The 18,524-nt window shown below is 37.8% G+C and overlaps 2 protein-coding genes across 4 annotated transcripts; both read left to right on the forward strand.

Moving 5' to 3' along the window:
• Positions 1-4,184: 4,184 nt before the first annotated feature.
• LOC103713252 (WUSCHEL-related homeobox 9-like) lies at positions 4,185-8,871 on the forward strand. 3 transcript variants are annotated; one of them, XM_088704732.2, is made up of 6 exons: positions 4,185-4,502; positions 4,769-4,930; positions 5,164-5,540; positions 6,120-6,911; positions 7,748-7,953; positions 8,071-8,871. In XM_088704732.2, the coding sequence occupies exons 3-6, from the start codon at positions 5,408-5,410 to the stop codon at positions 8,074-8,076; spliced, it is 1,137 nt and encodes a 378-aa protein (XP_088560858.1). In that variant the 5' UTR covers positions 4,185-4,502; positions 4,769-4,930; positions 5,164-5,407; the 3' UTR covers positions 8,077-8,871. The 3 variants fall into 3 exon arrangements, with proteins under 3 accessions (XP_088560858.1, XP_038988102.2, XP_038988101.2); XM_039132174.3 differs by having other exon boundaries at positions 6,126-6,911; XM_039132173.3 differs by lacking the exons at positions 4,185-4,502; positions 4,769-4,930 and having other exon boundaries at positions 5,160-5,540.
• Positions 8,872-13,557: 4,686 nt separating this feature from the next.
• Positions 13,558-17,680, forward strand: LOC103713216 (ras-related protein RABA1f). The gene is made up of 2 exons (XM_008800065.5): positions 13,558-13,976; positions 16,999-17,680. The coding sequence occupies exons 1-2, from the start codon at positions 13,759-13,761 to the stop codon at positions 17,429-17,431; spliced, it is 651 nt and encodes a 216-aa protein (XP_008798287.2). The 5' UTR covers positions 13,558-13,758; the 3' UTR covers positions 17,432-17,680.
• The last annotated feature ends 844 nt before the right edge of the window (positions 17,681-18,524 follow it).

The raw sequence follows: 18,524 nt of genomic DNA on the forward strand, positions 1-18,524 counted from the left end.
ATGAGGCCACTTATTTTTTATTTTTCCTAAACTGGTTTGTGACATATCTTAGTGCACCAAACAAGCCCACGTCTCCCTAGTTCAATCAAACAATATATCAACTTGATAGCCGAGCTTTCCAATTAACTACCTGTGTTTCTATTAATTGAAGACCAATTGGGTTCCCATGTGTCTTTTTAAGCATGTTGGTGCATTTAGGCCATGCACGGGAGCAAGTGGCTAAATGTTGTTCCTGTGAGCTTGATTGCATTTGCATCCTATGTTCCTGAACTATATATGCTGGTCATGCACGCTTCAAGGTATTTACATATGTTTATTTCATGCTCGGGTTGTTCTTTTCCTCGTGTTTTAAGTATTGGGTGAGGTCGGCCTAATCTGGCTCAAATTCGTTGGATAAGAAAAGCCAGCCTGAATTTGCTTAGATCAGGTCTATCAAATCAAAATTGAGATAGGTCCGATATAGTCTAAATGAGCTGATTTTAGTAGAGGTAGGTTTATTTAATAGATTTTTCGTCCTTGCAATCATGCTATTACCTTGCATTCATGCTATTACCTTCCTTAGTCTAGATCCAAACTTTGTATCTTCTCTAGTCGAAGTCCAAATGCTAAGTTGAGGTAAGTTTGACACATAAAACTTTGGTGCTCTACTCATTTTGAAATGGACTCGACATGTGGTGTGTGATTGTATTTCACAAACAGTTATGATTGAATCTGGAACATGTTTTCATGAGTCATGGTGTTCTCATCGCGTCACATGTAACGCAAATGGTAATTTAATTTAAAGTGATCAAGAATCAATCAATAAGACACCAAATAGTGGTCTTGCATCATAATGATAAAACTTGGAGCCATACACTGAATTTCCCCTATCTACTGGTATAAAAATGAATCTGAGGGTTTTAATTATTTCTGGAGATTGTTGAATAAACCCTAAGTACTTTTTCCTACCACATGTCTCATATGCATGCTTGTTAGAAGTCTATAGTCATCTTGTTCCTCAAATGTTCCCACTGAATTGGCACTTTAGACTACCATTAAAAATACACCATGAAGTCTTAAAATGTCTGAGATTATCTCAGCAATCTTCCCCTTGATGGGCCCATTGTGTTTTCTGTTGTGGACCCTTTAATAATGAACTTTGTTTATGTATAAGCAAGGGCCCCTATTGCTCCTCATATTTCAGTAGACACATGGCATCCATCCAAGTCATCATCACATTATATGTTACAAATACTTCATAGGGGAAATCGAGGTCCACCTCTTATATTGGTTTGTATCTAGTGTTTAATGTTTGTGGACCAAAAATTTTATATCCTTGAATTTGATGGTCATTTTATGTTCAATCTCTTACTCATGTATAGGTCTAAATGTGTATATAAAGACTATGTAGAGAACAAAATGTTAAATGGTAGTTAAATAAAAGTCAAAATATTAAGTTCATACTTTTGCAGCTCTACAACCAATATACTGTGTATCCCTAGTTCAATTCTTAGCTCGTCAACCCCCTCACCGAGGTGTACCATTTCATGTAGAGTTCAGATCATGAAACTTTATATAGAGATCCAGTTATCAACTGTTCTGTAATACATGAATGATGGATGATCATAACCGAACAAAGAGACAAGCACATCCATCTCTTTGACGTGTTCAATGACCAATTTACCATCTTGCAATACATGAATGATGGATGATCTTATCCGAGCTTCTCCTATTCCAACATGAAACTTTTCAATGGATTCAAGGAGACACATCCCATCACCCATGCATTATCTCCTTTCCAACGTTGTGGGCGACGGAAACCGATCCCCCAATAAATAATGTTGCCATTTACACGGCAAGAAAAGATTCCCGTCTCAGTTGCTTTAAATAGGGATGAGGTCGGGCAGAGAGCAACTGCAAACGTTCACAACCCCAGCGTTCCCGCCCCTGCGGCCTTTGTTATTATTATTACCACCCGAGACCCAACGCGAAAAGCGAAGAAGAAGAAGAAGAAGAAGAAGAGAAGGCGAGAAGCCAGCCTTCGTTGTTCTCCATCTCTCTCCTCCTTTTTTTTCTTTTTCTTTTTTATTGGTTGGAGAGACCGTCTCGATGGGATCCCCATACACAAAGAAGGCCGTACGCCAACCCGTCACCTTCGCCTCTGGCCGCGATGGGATTGCGTCCCGCACTTTCTGCTCACCGTACGTCACCTCCATAAACCCTTTCTTTTATTCATTCATTCATTCATTTCTTTCCCTTCTTCTCTCTCCCTTCCCACCCATCTATGCTGTCTCTTCTGCTAATCCACCCTTCTTTTATGATTTGCTACCAAAAATATCAGGAAGGAAACGTCTTGGATGATGGCATCCCAAGTTTTCGTGTCAGAGTCTACCACATGGAGCCATACAAACCTATGTGATACACTGTACAAGGAGAATCATAATTATATACCCTCCTCATCTTATTGATAAGCACAGTGGCCAGTAAATCTACAAGTTAGAATAGTGACTACATCAGCTTCCTACTTGTCTAAGACACTGGGCAATTTGGTGTAAGTGGGTGCGGTAGCCTTTTAGTTTGCTTCTCACCAAAAAAAAAAAAAAAAAAAGAGCAAAAAGCATTGACTGTAGTACGAACATATATGAATGATGATCCCTGGCCTCCATCCAGAGCCTTTGCTAAGGTAAATTACATGTGTGAATTTTTCAACTAAGACATAATTGACGGATGCTTATTATTTTATGTTTTTTATGAATATAGTGGCAAATGTGAGATCTCAGTTTCTATTGGTATTAAGCACAGACTAATATGATATAAATGGATGATAATATATCCCAAGATGATACCTTAACAATATCAATATATTGATTAGGATTTTTGAAACTTTCTTTGATAATTCTAAACAAATAATTCAATCATCAAATACTAAAACAAATTTATTAAAATATTATTAACATAAATTTTACAACATTTGCTAACATATTGATGTCCTATGTGGATAATATCATCTAAGGTATGAGAAAATTCGGAAATCGAAGAATGTATGTATCCCAATGATTTCTACATTTTTCCAACTCATTGCTTTGGGAAGATATATTAAGATCTCCATACATATTGGTATCAACCACAAATGAAAATGGGGAAGATATCAAGCTTTTAGAAAGGAATCCTCGAATATGCATCATTTTCCAAGATTAAACTTGGAAGTTTCTTTTTTGAGGAGAGGGGTGCAACCAGTTGGACCAAGTCCTATTGGTGGTTATAATTCCAGATAGAGTTACCACTATTATGCTACTGGTGTTTGAAAAATATAATATATATGGAGGAAAGTATTTGTTACTTGAAACATAGGCTAGGGGTCTCGAAATTATATAATTTTTTCTATGTACATATTTTATATGTATTAGATCATATTCAACAAATTGGATTATCGATACAGAACCATTATCATTCAATTAAAAAAAAGCATAACTCCATAAAAAATACATCAAGTGTATTGACCTACTATATGGAGATCCAAATCTGAAAACTTTTTAAACTATATATGGATATGAATCTAGAAAACATTGTATAATATACATATGATTGGGTACAAAAATTTCTATCCAAATTAAGTAGGACATGCTCAAATAGTTTGTGTTCAGTCCTAACTACTATGCCGAGTGAATAAGCTAAGTGATGTCACTAGACTTGGATGGAGGTGTATACCGTTCTGCTTTGAGTATGGACTCAGAAATGTGGACTGCCATAAACCAATTCACATGACTTGTGGTAAGATAATTGGTACAAATTAATTAGATCCGCTTTATGATGGCCATGCAACAGCATCCATGTTACCATCAGAGATTCAGAGTAGGCCAATTTGACCTATACAATTTTTTAATGATAATAATAATATAATATGAATAATAATAACTTGTTTTTATAGCTATTGTTTTCGTTGTTGCTGCTGTTGTTATTTATAATTTGTAAAAAAAATATAGACTTCTCTGAGAAAAGAGGAAATGTGAGTGAAAGAAGAAAAATCGACCCCTCGAGTCAACCCAAGCGCACCTCACCATGCCCGAAATGACCAAAACCTGCAATTACTACACCCCCACACAATTTTCCAATCAAAGCCCCATTCGTTGCCTCCTTGACTTTCAAAACCCTCCACCCCCCACTTCTCCCCCATTTATTTCTGCAACAGCCTTTTCCATTAGAATAATCCCACACTTAAAAGCTTCTCCCAACCTCATTGACATTTAATACGCTATTGCAAGCTACCGAGCCAAGCGAACCCCCAGCAAAAGAGAACCCTTAGGTAGAAAAAGCCAAACAGGAGGAAGGTAGCGGAGATACTCAACCAAAGACTCTCATTCCATGACTTCTTGGCCAGACCTCTCTCCCATCTCTGGCTAACATTTTTCTCCTTATCCAAAGCCACCGAAGATCTTAAGTTATGATCCAGAAGGTTGCAAGGTTTCATGGAAGTCTTTTGTTAAGAGATGGGTGTTATTTCCTTTAATTGTATAACTTGATAGGTAAGTCTACTATCCCATATTAGGGTTGTCATTTGTTCGCCATTTTTGCATGAACTTTTTGGTTATTTTTCTAAGCTGAAAGAAGGGTAGCACGTTTTTACTTATTCTCTTGTTGCTTGTAATATTGTAAGTGTATTCATTTTCTTCTTCACTTTTATTATGAATGCCAATCCCTAGGTTTGCTTTACTCACTCCTTTAAAATGCTCTCTCTCGCCCTCTCTCTCTCTCACTCTCTCTCTCAACTACCACCTCCATCCCTCTGCAGCATACTGAAAAGCTCGCTTTCTTTCCTTCCTCTGATGGTAGTACTAAGAAAGCCCCAGCAGATGAGCTTTTCCTTGTCCCTTTGCTTGGCATACGAGGGAATTGCAGTGTACTTTTGAGTAGTGGGCATCAGCATTTGGGCTTTAATGCAGTGAAAAGGGAGGTATGGGAGCGTACCACCCTCTTGCTTCTCCTCCTCTCCCTTCACCTCTCATACCTTTCATTTCCTGGTGTTATTTATGTTCTTGGGCTTTGCTTCTAGGAGTTTCTTGCTGCAGTTTAATGGGTTTTTTTTTTTTTTGTTTCCTTTGGGAGGAGGGAGGCAACTGTTCCTTCTTTTTTTATATCTGTGCATAAAAAAAATATTCGTTATTAATTGTGATAAATTTTATACAGGGGTAGGTGGAGGCTTTTATAAGAAGAGGGGGCTTTCTGTCTACCTCCAAGGGAGGTTACAGAACCGGAGAGCAAAAGAGTTCGATAGATATATTGATGGATATATAGGTCCCCCACCAAGAGTTCTCTCTGTCTCCTATCTACTATTTCTACTGACTGCCTGGTTCGGATCAGCCTCAGTGCACTTCCCTCCCACCGTTCCTCCCATCAACAACATCATCGTAATCCAATTTACGATATCATCATGGCCTCTTCCAACAGACACTGGCCTAGCTTGTTCAAGTCCAAGCCTTGCAACACGCACCACCAATGGCAGCACGACATCAACCCATCATCCCTCTTATCAGGTGGCTGCCAGAAGACTCCTTGCACATCAGGTATGAAATTTCATTTCTTTTTCTATCCTTCAACGGTTGTTATGGTTTGCTAATAATGTCAGTCTTTTATCTTTTGTCTGGGAAAGCTGGAAGGCATCGTGACATCTCTTATACTTTGAAAACATGAAAGCATTTGATATCAATAAATGATGGTTGTCGTTGAGGATACTCACCTTTCTTTCGTATCACATACATCTGGAGCTTTAATATTAATTTGTTATCCTCTTAATTCTACTCTTTCCAGCTTCTTATATTCTGTCGTCTTGGATTCTTCCCTATTAGCTGCGTATTGGATGAGTAATTTTAAAACTTTATATTTCACATGTTTGTTTTGTATTAAGAAGTCATGCTCTTATCATCCAAAAAGATTTCTCAGTGCAAGTTACTGCCGACAGTACACAGAAGCAGTCACCCACGCGCACACACAGAGATGTCTAATCACAACGCAATTATCATGACTTCTTTATCTGAAATAATTTTCCTTTCCATATAGTCATTATTCTATATTTTTTAGTTCGGCATGCAGTTTGAAGTGCACAACTAGGGTTAGGGATTTACACCCACTAACAAAAAAAAAAGGAATAGCAATCCCAGGTTGTGAAGAGCGTAGCCCGGAGCCAAAGCCAAGGTGGAACCCGAAGCCGGAGCAGATTCGCATCTTGGAGGCCATCTTCAACTCAGGCATGGTGAACCCGCCACGCGACGAGATTCGAAAGATCCGAGTACAGCTTCAAGAGTACGGTCAGGTCGGCGATGCCAACGTCTTCTACTGGTTCCAGAACCGCAAGTCCAGAAGCAAGCACAAGCAGCGCCACCTCCAGTCTTCCCGCCTTCATCCCCGGTCGGCCACCACCGCAACCGCCGCTCCCTCTCCACCCACCACCGCAGCACCGGCCCCCACTGCCACCTCCTCATCCTCCGACCGGTCTTCAGGGTCTGACAAGATCGTCCCATCAGTAACCTCGATAGGTGGATCCTCAGGCGTGACTGACATGCCGGTGAGCACGCCGGTGGTGGTGAACCAGCCATGTTTTCATGTTCCGGTGGAGCTTGGTGGCGACCCTTTTTTTGTTCAGGTTCCACAAACCTACTGCTTCGCGCCGCAAGAGCTAGCAGGGATTTTGGGTGCACCTGAGCAAGGAGCTGGCCTGTGCTCGGCTCTGTGGAGTGAGCTTATGGGGCAGGTGGGATGCAAGCGTGATGAAGATGAGGCTAAGACTAAGGCGCAATTGCACCATAGCTTTAGTGTTGGAGCTGCTACCGGTGCTACTGTTACTTGCGTTGGTGCTCCAGTGGCTGTTACTGGTGCTGCAACCATAGTTGGTGCCGCTGATTCTGCTAGTCCTGCTAGTCCTTTCAGTGAGGTACAAGGTATGCGACAATAAGAGCTCCTGATGCGTTTATCTTTTGTTTCATCGAATACATATTATGTGTTCTCCTCTCTCTTGTCTATCTGTATCCATCATCCATCTATCTTTCTTGCCTTCTATCTATTCAGGGTCATGTCTTTATGATCCTGGTGTGGTTGGCTTCCAAGTTCCAAACTTTTGTTTAATGTCTATACACATGAAAATAGAAAGCAGGGGGTGGGTATATATATATATATATATATATATATATATATATATATATATATATATATATATATGTTCTCATAATATACATACTCCCAAAACTGGGAGTCGATCGGGTACCACGGCCCTCACGGCCTGACACGTCCTATTCTCAATGGGCCCCGCTCGTTCCACCACCCAGCAGATGTCGAACCGTGGTCAGACCCCATAAAATGCTTGGGAAGAAAACCTAATTGAGGTTAAAGATCACTTGAGAACCGGAGAGGTCAAGAAATATTTAACAAAATGGATTACTCGGGACATAAACAGAGTGAGACTACGGAAAGAAAGGAAAATGCTTGGGGGAATAGAATTGAGGGGATTGATCCAGGGGAACAGGCACTGTGATGTGTGGTCACGTCATGCGTACGCTGTTGACAAGATGGAGAGGAGGGTAGTCTTGTTTCTCTACTCCACCCTTCTCTGCACGTTAAGGCGCTGTTACCTAGATTGGACGTGGGCACGGCTTTAAACAAGGGGCAAAAATTTCTTTGAAGCACGTAATTCTTAGTACTTACTGTAACAAGTGACATAGTTGGTGAACCAAGTTTCAACTACTGTTTCTAATGGAGTGCTTAATTGGTTTGACCACAGGGTTGGGAGGGGCCGGAGTTGGTGGTGCGACGAGGGTGACGGTCTTCATAAACGAGGTGGCGTTCGAGGTGGCGGCGGGCCCATTCAACGTGAGGGAAGCGTTTGGGGAGGCGGCCCTCCTCCTCCACTCCTCCGGCCACCTAGTCCTCACCGACGAGCAGGGCGTCACCCTCCAGCCCCTTCAGCATGGCGCTTCCTATTACGTGGTCTCTCTCTCTCTCTCTATATATATATATATGTGTGTGTGTGTGTGTGTGTGTGTTCATGGGGCTATTGTTATTATCGTCGTCGTCGTCATCGTCATGATCGGTATTATTGTGCAGGTTTAGAAGAATCACAAGGAGCTGGGAAGAGATTTGCCAAGTTGGTGATTGCGCTTATTAGTCTAAAGTTCTCTCTCTCTTTTTTTAATATTAATTTCGCTGCAGTATTCTCTCCTAATATGTTGTAGTTCTATAGTTTTCCATGGACAAAATGGCCATAATGGCCTTCTTCACTAACGTTATATCTATATATATGCGGGTAATGTGATGTGCTTGGTGGACACCAATAGGACACACACACACACACACACAAATTAGCATGATTTTGGCTACTGTTTGAGAAGCGTTAGTGTTATTGGAGCATTAACCTTGGACAGAAAATTTTGTTTGTGTTTGCCTAGCTTATCATCTCGGTTCAGATATCCATGTATATTGGTGGCCATAAGGTAAATTGTTGAATTGACACGCCATTTCACTTATAGTCCAAGTTCATGGTGAGAATTTTATGCCCAACCCTATATTTTGATGGCCATTTTATGTTCAATTAGCTGGCACATCCATGTGTACAAAAGCATATATAACTGGGCACGGGTAACAGGTCTCATTATGTACAAGGACTCAAAAGTAAAATTCTAAACTTGCATTGGACTTAAACGTAAGATGACAGCCAAATAAAGGAGGGAGTGCTATGTTTCCCTATGAAATGCATGCAGTCTCTAAATTCTGGCTGATGTTGATTGAACTGTATCCTGGAATTTTATTTGATACAGTAGATATTTTAATGGTTTTATTAAGTGCATATCTTTTAATCATTAAATCCAAAAATCAATACATAAAAGGACAGTTAATTAATCTATTTTTTTTTACTAAACTAGCTAGATGATATTTGGATGTTTCATTGTATATCACCTGAGAGGCTGAGATACTGCAATATATTAGTGCGTCTGAAAATCTTTTTTAAGGTTTTCATCTCAGCCAATAAACTGTCATCTCAATGATCTCTATATTGGTCCCTCAACAAGATTGTCATGGGTGATCGAGAGCCAACGAGGAATCTCAAACCTCATCTATGTGGAGGCTGATCACAGAATCATTTCAAATAAGTGACCGACGCTATCCCAATTATTTCAAGAACAAAGCCCATTACATGAACTCTTAAAAACTAAGTTCGCTAACCGTATCTATATATTGCACCGTCTTCATATCTTACGTTGTTCTGCATTTGGCATGCACCTGATATTTATCTAGGTTTCACGTTGCCGGAATCTTAAGGGAGCTCTCTTTCGAGATATTCCAGTTTACATGAGAAATTTTTGCTGATCCCTGGGTTTTCACTTTGTAGCTCTCAAGTCAAAATAAAATATAAACAAATTGCTTAGGACGCCTCGGTATTTTAGCTTTCCTGGAACCTTTTACATAACCCACAAAAACCTTTATAAGGCCTGTATGCAACAGAGTCGCCAGCTCTTGTACGAAATATATACCTACTAACCGTATATAATTATTCTCCTTTTAGATTACCCTGAAACTTCTTCAACACTTGCTTAGGAAAATGCGACGAATTGCAGCTACGTTACCTGCTCAGCTAGCCATCCGGCCAACATGCATTGTACTGATGTGGCTCCCCATGAATAGCCAACCTCCATGAATTTCACCAATCCTCTCCTGCCACATCAGACCGGTGATTAATTCAATGGGTATACTTGTGGCTCTCCACAGCATTGCTCGTTTTGTTAAATATTTATTTGAGAGATATTCTCTCATGTTTCAGAAGAGCCGGTGGGAAAGGGCCTAAACTGTTGCTATGCTATCAACTTGTCATATATATGTGCGTGTGTGTGTGTGTGTGTTTTGAATTCAATTCAGTGGTACGTACATTACTAGACCTCCATAGTCTATGTACTATATACTCTTCGTACACAGAAGAAAGAGAAGAACACGAACAAAACATACAGTAGTACGTGTCAACTACAGTTCCATGACAGAAGGAACTCAGCCCTTAGCAGACCAAACGAAGGTTGACTGACAAACCCCCGCCAAAAGGTCCGTAGGTTTGTCGCCAAAAGATGTAGGGTATAATAAAGGACTATAATATCACGTCTTAGGCCTGAACAAAGTCCTAGACCCACTTCCCCCTGGCGCCTTAAACGCTGACCTAGCTCTCTGGTCCCTACTTCCTGCCAAAGCTGGTCAATGGCTCCATTGTTCCTCATGGGACGTACGATTTTGCATGTGTCCTTGCAACTCACTTTTTTTTTAAAAAAAATTTTATCCGCATTCAATATCTTGTCCCATAAATTTGTAACTCAAAGGTGCGTATTGCGCTTGTGCCTTGGCAGGCTCCAAATTCTTGGTATCTTATTTATTATGGCCAATGTTATGAACCTTTTGCAAGGGGAAAACAAATTAATACAAGTATGTACATGAGCTGGGTTATATATTTTATATTAACTCTTTGAACAATGAGTTAATGCTCAAAATTGATAATGTACTATCTAAATTCAAGGTCCAAATCATTGGACATAATCTACATTATAAAAAAAGCGAAGAAACTAAAAATTTAAATGCTATGGTGGTAATCTATTAAAACAGATGGTTTTAATGGTATAATATTATATTTTATTAAATTTAATCATCAAAATTTAGTGAATTATGCAATCTTAATTCATAATTCATAAAGTAGGTTCTCACTTCTTGTGTTTTATCATGTATTTTAATATACTAGTGCAGTTGACACCGTTCATTTTTGTACCATTTTAATATATAAGTTAGAGTCTATCAAAATAAATAGATTTTGGTTTTTAGATTTTTTTTTTAGTGTAGATTATATTTAATGGTGAATCTTCAATTTAAACGGCCTATCATTGATTTTAAAATTATTGATTTCATTTTAAAGAATATAAAGTATGCGGTCCAACTATGTATATATTTAAATAAATGTATATGTGTGTGTGCATACATGTACTTGCATTCATGCATACGTATATGCCATCCTTGTTGCTTTATGGTATTTATTTATAAACCTTTTTTTTTGTGTTTCATACATATTTTTATTAAGTGGTCATCTTAACATAGTAGCACTTCATAGAACACGACATAAAACATGTTATGTTATAATTTCAGCATGGTAGGTTTTATCTGATGCAAACATATTATCTACCCTCATGCATTAAATTGCTAGATTTATCTAACGTCGATTAGTAAGGGGGGCTTACATGCACAATTCAACAATTTAAGTAGGCCAATGTGTTGATAAATATCCTTCAAGGTTTTATATCTGACTACATTAGCTTTCAAGAGAGTAAATGCAACATATATATGAGGGAGAAAAAAGATCAAGTGTGTTCTTTTTCTAATATTTTTTAAAACTTCATCATAATAGCGTATTACAAATATGATTTTCTACTCGCATATCCTTGTTCTAGGTTCACCTTTATTAAAATCATCGAAAGCTTCTCAACAACCCCACCACCACAGGAAAAAAAAAAAGAAGAAAAAAAAAAGTGGAGCAACATAGCTTGCAATATGTCATGCTTGAGATTTCACTATAGCCAACTAAAATTCATAACTAACTACATTAACAAGAATTGTAGAATCCTTGACTCTTGCATCCTTGTTTTTGCACTCATTATTATATCAATGAGCAATGCTAGAAAAATGAACAACCTCTCAACTCAAACAATCCTTCCAACGCAACCCATCTGAGATTTCTGTATATAGGAAATGACTGCAAGTTTTACCTGATTTTTTTATATATATATATATAAATTTCAAGTATTAACTCCTAGTTGCTCCAAAAGTTGAACTTATGACCATCATGCTATCTTTTATTCACAAATTATTTGTTTTATAATTCCTTCTATTTTTATATATCCTTTCATAACCAAATAATATTGTGTTCAAGAAATTTGTTACAGTGATAAGCCTGCTCACCAGGCTGTGGTGCTGCTGCCTTCATTGTTATCACAAAATGGTGCATGGGCTGGCTAGTTGCATCCAATCATTTCCCCCATTATGTTAGCCCACTGCTTTTGAGTTAGGCCACCCCTGCTTTACAAGCAGTGGGGCCAAGGCCCAAGAAATATATGTTGGGCCCAAGTAGGCTTTTTAGCCCCTTAAGTTTAGGAAAAACTAAGCCCATGTCTGCATAAGAAGGAGTCAGCTGGCCCATGTCATAACTTACCAGAAGAAGCAGTCATGCCCATTTTTTGTGACATGGGTCAGCTTATGGCATGGATTAAAAATTACAGTTGTTGAATCTGGTTATGTCAATGATTAATCTTATTCTATTTAACTGATTATGATGGTTAATTGATATATTATATCATACTGGATAGAAAAGAGTTGAAATACAAATATAAATTCAGCTATATCAAGTCACCTATGATGGGCAACAAATTTGAAAGGAAACTTGAATTCAATTCAACAAATTCTCTGGACATGGAACACATTCTACATGTTATAATGTAGCAATATTATATCCATTATTAATGGCATTATACTTCTGTACTTGTATATAAATTTGCACCGAAAGATGCACACATCAAAGATATAGAAAATAGAAAATTTCCGCTCCAAATTTTATCATGGTGCCAGAGTGCTTGGAAAATATCTGTGATTTTCTACTTTTCACTTCCATTTCCTCTTGTAACTGTGTTCTACTACACATCCTTCGCTCCTTTATTCCATGCTGGAAAATATTGCTCTGTTCGTTAATTCCATTTTCGTGCTTGGTTGCATGTGTGTTTTCCCTACCACTTTTTCTAATTACAATAAAAAAATTAAAAACAAAAAAATATATTTTGGTGGTAAAATATTCGATTTTTCTGATTAGCCCTTGCATATCTATTTGGCTCTATTAAATTTTTTCTTGATTTCTCCTGAATAAGAGTATCAACACTATTTTATTTTTTTTATTTTTTGAGAAATAGTTCGATAGCATAAAATATCGCACAATTGTCATCCTATAGGGTACCAATTAAAAGAGCTTATTAGAAGCAATGCCCAAGTTAATTTTCTTGTTAATGAATATAGTTAAAATGTTTTCTGAGAAAATTCTCTTGAAGATTAGTATATACTTACAAAGAGATGATCACTTCTTCATGAAAGGCCTAATCCAATCCAAAGATTAACTAAACCACTTCAGATATAGATATCTAAACCAATGTAGACATACATCAATCTCATCCAGAATATAAAATTAGGATCCATAGCCCCTTGTATTCTGACCCAATCCAATCATCGTCCCTGTAGATCGAGTCTAATCTCATACCTAATCTCAATTAGCCTTTCTAAATACACAGGTAAACCTACTGATGGATTGTTAAGAAAACGATTACCTTTCTAATTCTAAGTTCTACAAGGGGCACTACGCAAGGAGTACGTGTTAACGTGTACCGATGAATCCGACGGACCCGATCGCTCATTAATCAGACGCCAGTGCGCTGCGAGCGAAGAACAACCATTGGATGCAGGGTTCACCGCGGGCCATTGTAACGGTATCCGTTTCGACATTCATAGCGCCCATCGATGGCAAGCTAACGTCGCTATTCTTTTCCATCTCCTTTCTTTCCCTCAAATCTTCGAATCTTTTCTCTCTTCCTCTCTCTCTCTCTCTATGCCAGGAATCGTCACGACGGTGATGATCCGGTCCTTCTTCTTTTGAGAGAAGCGAAGGGTGGCGGAGGGAGCTCGGATCTGCTCGCCGGGGAAGGATTGGAAGGCGGCGGCGGCGTTGGTGGTGGAGGAATGGCGTACAGGGCGGACGACGACTATGATTACCTCTTCAAGGTGGTGCTGATCGGGGACTCGGGGGTGGGGAAATCGAACCTGCTGTCGAGGTTTACGAGGAATGAGTTCAGCCTCGAGTCCAAGTCCACCATCGGCGTCGAGTTCGCTACCCGGAGCATCCACGTCGAAGACAAGGTCGTCAAGGCCCAGATTTGGGACACCGCCGGCCAAGAAAGGTCCTATTTTTACCTCTCTCGATATCCTCCTTGCTTTCTTCCGCTCAATCTAGGTTGGGTCTCGTCGGATCCGATGTTAGCTTCTTCGTTCATTCGTATTATGTGTTCATTTGATTGGGTTATTAAATTTTATGGCATCAGATCGGGCGCGGATATGGCTTTGTTTGCCAGATCCATTAATTTCTTAATTTTTTGTCGGAATTTTAAGGTGCTGTGGATCAATTCTTGTTTGAATTTTTCTGTTTTTCTTGATTTGGATAGTGCTCCGTGTCCGGTTTGTATCTGTTGGCATTCTCTTGAATCCGTTGCTTCTTGCAGTATAACGGAATAGGGAATTGGTTTTGGAATTCTTTCTGCTCAATTTCTTTCCTTTGAGAGCTAGGAAAAAATTGCAATCAGATCTGATATGTCTGATATGTTCTCTTGCTTTGAGAATTACGATGTGTTTACGTTCTATAACTAATCTTCGGAGCACTTGATAGTGAATTAGTGATATGATTGTATCAAACTTAGATCAACTAAAAGACAAAAAGTGGCTGTGCTCATGCTAGGGTAGTGTGAGCAGCCGATTCACCAAAAAAAAAAAAAAGACAAAAAGTGATATGGAAGAGTGGAAAAGGGAAAGGGTATTAATTACTTTGGGGATGACCAGCCTCCTCCATCATTTCTGGAGAAATTTATTCCAGTCGTAATTCTTTCTTTTGTCATTGAACTCAATAACACCCTCAGCTGAGGAACGCTTAGAAAAATAAGCAATCTGCCAGTCTCAACCCAGTATCTAATAGATACATACATAGTTCTATAGAATCTAAATGTTACTCCAGTGATTCTAAAACTAGTACATAGTTTGCTTGGAAAATGACCTTGAATTGACCTTGTCCAACAGGCTGGATATTCAATCTAGTAACCAAGAATCTACCATTGTGCTCAAAGTGATGCATGGTGATCATTTAGAAGGATTTCTTAGTCATGATTTTAAAACAAAGCAGTCTTCCCTCAAATAAGAAAAATAAAATGATTTAGATACAAAAATCAATTCAAATTCTAATTGTTTGCTTGTAATCCCTATTGTTACTTCACATCAACTTGTATGCAATTTTCAAGTAAATGCATTGAAATTGGCTGACTTTGACTTAGTGTTAACAAGATTTAATATTGTGTAGACCTTACAGTATGCTTATGATGAAGCTTGGTCTCATTTTGACTCTGATAGTGGGAGAACATTCTTTTTTCCAATCGTCATACTTGCCAAATCTCTTACTTATGTTGCATCGTATGAAGTAATTTAATTTGATTATTTATTGCTTGTTTTCTTTTCCATCTTCATCTAGGTTTCTAAAATATATTAAGATGCATGTATCGTTAGTTGTAATGCATAAAGAAAGAAATGATACATGCATCCAACATCTAATTGTCGAGATAAGATAACTTCTATAAAAAAAAAATAAACATAAAAATCTCAGTGTACCTGAGAAAAAAATGAGAAAAAATATACTAGAAAACTTTATTCACGTTAAACTATCATATTTTACTATGTCAATTTTGTTTCTGATTGTTGAAAGCTTAAAATCACGTTAGATGCTTCTACTTTTTATACTAATCAATTAAATCCTTACATGTTTCTCCCTCTCTCCTTCATTGACTGGTGAGCCATTAAACCTTGATGTCTGAGACTCTGATGAACAATGATACATTAGACATACTCCAAGAAGGGATGACATTTTTAACCTATGACAGATTCTAAAGAGAAGATATATAACATCTGTGACTTGAAAATTTAAGTTAACATAATCAGATGATTAAAATGTATCTTTAAGTTCAACCATTAGATTCAGCAAAGAAAATGATAGAGGATCTAGGAGATATTCCTTAAAACCGTTTCATTTGGTGTGGTAATGTTATTTACTTGTTGATGCCATAGAATTATTAGTTTGATTTGGTGCATAATGATTAGTTTTTATTAATTACAGACAATTGTTTCTGAATGCAAATTGGAGGTGTAATTGCAATGCAAACTAGGTTTAAGGGTTTGGAAGGACAATATTGAAAAATACGGAAATTAGTCATGTTATGCGTTAGACATTAGGCACATGTTTTGGCCAATCTGTTTTGTCACTTTTCACATCTGAGTTGATTTGTATTCGTGAAATTCTACAGTGAGGTTTTATATGGATAAGACCTAAATTTTTCTTATATCATCTTATATTTTAGCTTCTAGTTCTGTTATTTTCCAAAACATATTGTACTGGATAGATCCTTAAGCAGTTTAGAAAAATTGATTGAACATGCTCTTCATAAGAAAAGAGTTTGGGCCAGTTTATGGAAAGAAGTCACCTGGAAGTGATAACAAGGAAGGTTATCTGGAAAAACAATTTAATATTTCCATCCAAGACCATAAGAGCTGGTTCAAAAGCAAAACCTGAACATCTATTTTTTGATATGGTAGACCTAGACATGGAAAATGCCCTTGAAGAAGCTTCTTTATGAGGTCCACCCAATCAAGAGGAGAATTACCCTAGCAGTTTTCATGATTGTCTAACATAGAGAAGTTGAATTTTTCAGTGAAATAGTTTGAAGCTATGGATCAATTTACATCGTCATTTGAGGAAAAAATGGGGATTGCTAGAAAGAAGAAGTGCTTAGATTACTTACCAAGTAGGTGTTTCAGAATGAACGGCATGCATGCATAACATGTAAACTTATGGTTAGCCTCATGTAGGAACAGCAATTGATCTCCAGATGATCTGATGAAATTGAAATTTTCTTTGGATTGTGTCAAATATGTCCTACACAAATTAATGCTACTTAAGAGAGTGATTGGACTGTGAAGTGCGGAGCCATGTTGCTCTTTATGTAGGCAAATTACTGTTGTTATTGAAATCTTCTGCCATTTACCTTCATTATCAGCCAATCCTCACACTTGTGTAATATATTGCCTTATAGTATTATTAATAAATATTCACATTGTCTGCCTGTATGCAGCTTATTAACAAATTCTTTTCATTTATTCTTGTTGCAATAGATACCGAGCTATCACAAGTGCATATTATCGAGGAGCTGTTGGTGCACTCCTTGTCTATGATGTTACTCGTCATGTCACATTTGAGAATGTGGAAAGATGGTTAAAGGAACTTAGGGATCACACAGATTCCAATATTGTAATAATGCTTGTCGGGAACAAAGCTGATTTGCGCCACCTTAGAGCTGTTTCAACTGAAGAAGCAAAGGCTTTTGCTGAGAGGGAGAACACCTTCTTCATGGAGACATCTGCTCTGGAAGCAATGAATGTGGAGAATTCCTTCACTGAAGTGCTCACTCAGATCTATCGCGTGGTCAGCAGGAAGGCACTTGATGTTGGAGATGATCCAGCAGCATTGCCTAAGGGCCAGACCATTAATGTGGGAACCAAGGACGATGTATCTGCTGTGAAAAAAGTTGGTTGCTGCTCAGTTTAGGTCTGGGTAACAAGTTAATTGATCTTGTGATCTAGGGAAACTCTGGAGAATTTCACTTAAAAAATGCTTCTCCTCACACAGAAATTTTGCTGGTGATTACATGGTTTGAATGTGTTTAAACTTTGCCTGAGATGGCTAGAGATTAGGATTTAATTTTTGTAGTTTGTCATTTTGTTGCATTCAGACTTTTGTTTCTCATTTGATGTATTGCTATTGCTTTTGATTAATACAAGCTACTGTTGCATTCAATCGTTGGATTCTTGGAATACCCTGTACCCATTACAAATTTCTTCTATGGCTAAATGATTGGTCGGACACTCAGGCTTTTTATCCCCCATTAAACAATTACACATTTCAGATGAATTGAGTTTGGCTTGCGTCTTGCTATTTTTTCTCTTTGAATTGTGAAGTTGTATAAGCCTGGGAAACTTAAAGTTTGATTCGCCTCCAGCATTAAATTTTCCAGATAAAGCTGATTATGTTATACGGATTTTGGAATTTTTTGTTATATATTTTATATTTCTGCTGCTTTTCTGAGTGATCGGGTAAACCCTGGTTTACTTAGGGGACAATAGATTCATTGATTGAATGCGGTGGGCAGTTTATGGTTAAGATTCAGTTGGAAATGATTAATAAGATTATTTTGAAGGGTGCCTGAAAATTATTAATCGATCAAACTCTGCAGCTGGAAAATGTCAAAAGAAGGCCCTGTTTGGGGGAGCTGGTGGCAGTAGAGCTGTTGGAAGTAGAGCTGTCTGAAATAGAGCTGTTATAAAAAGCTGTTTGCTGTTTGGTAACTACATTCGTAAAGTGCTGTGGTACTTTGTTTTGTGTTTGGTAAACAAACTGAGAAAGTACTTTTATATGACAAAATTACCATAAAGGACATTGGATAGTATTATACAACACAACATAATAAAACATAACATAAATTAATACATAAATATACGATATAGTATAATATTATTGTAATATAAAATAATATTATGTTAATATAGCATAATAGTAATATAATTATTAGAGTAAATTAATATTTGATAATATAACATAATATTAAATTATTTAACATAACATATTAATGTATTATGATATA

This window comes from Phoenix dactylifera, chromosome 9 (assembly GCF_051530095.1).
Source record: "Phoenix dactylifera cultivar Ajwa chromosome 9, Ajwa_hap1_PhDact_Kaust_v1.1, whole genome shotgun sequence".
In the NCBI taxonomy this organism is placed as follows: Eukaryota; Viridiplantae; Streptophyta; class Magnoliopsida; order Arecales; family Arecaceae; genus Phoenix; species Phoenix dactylifera.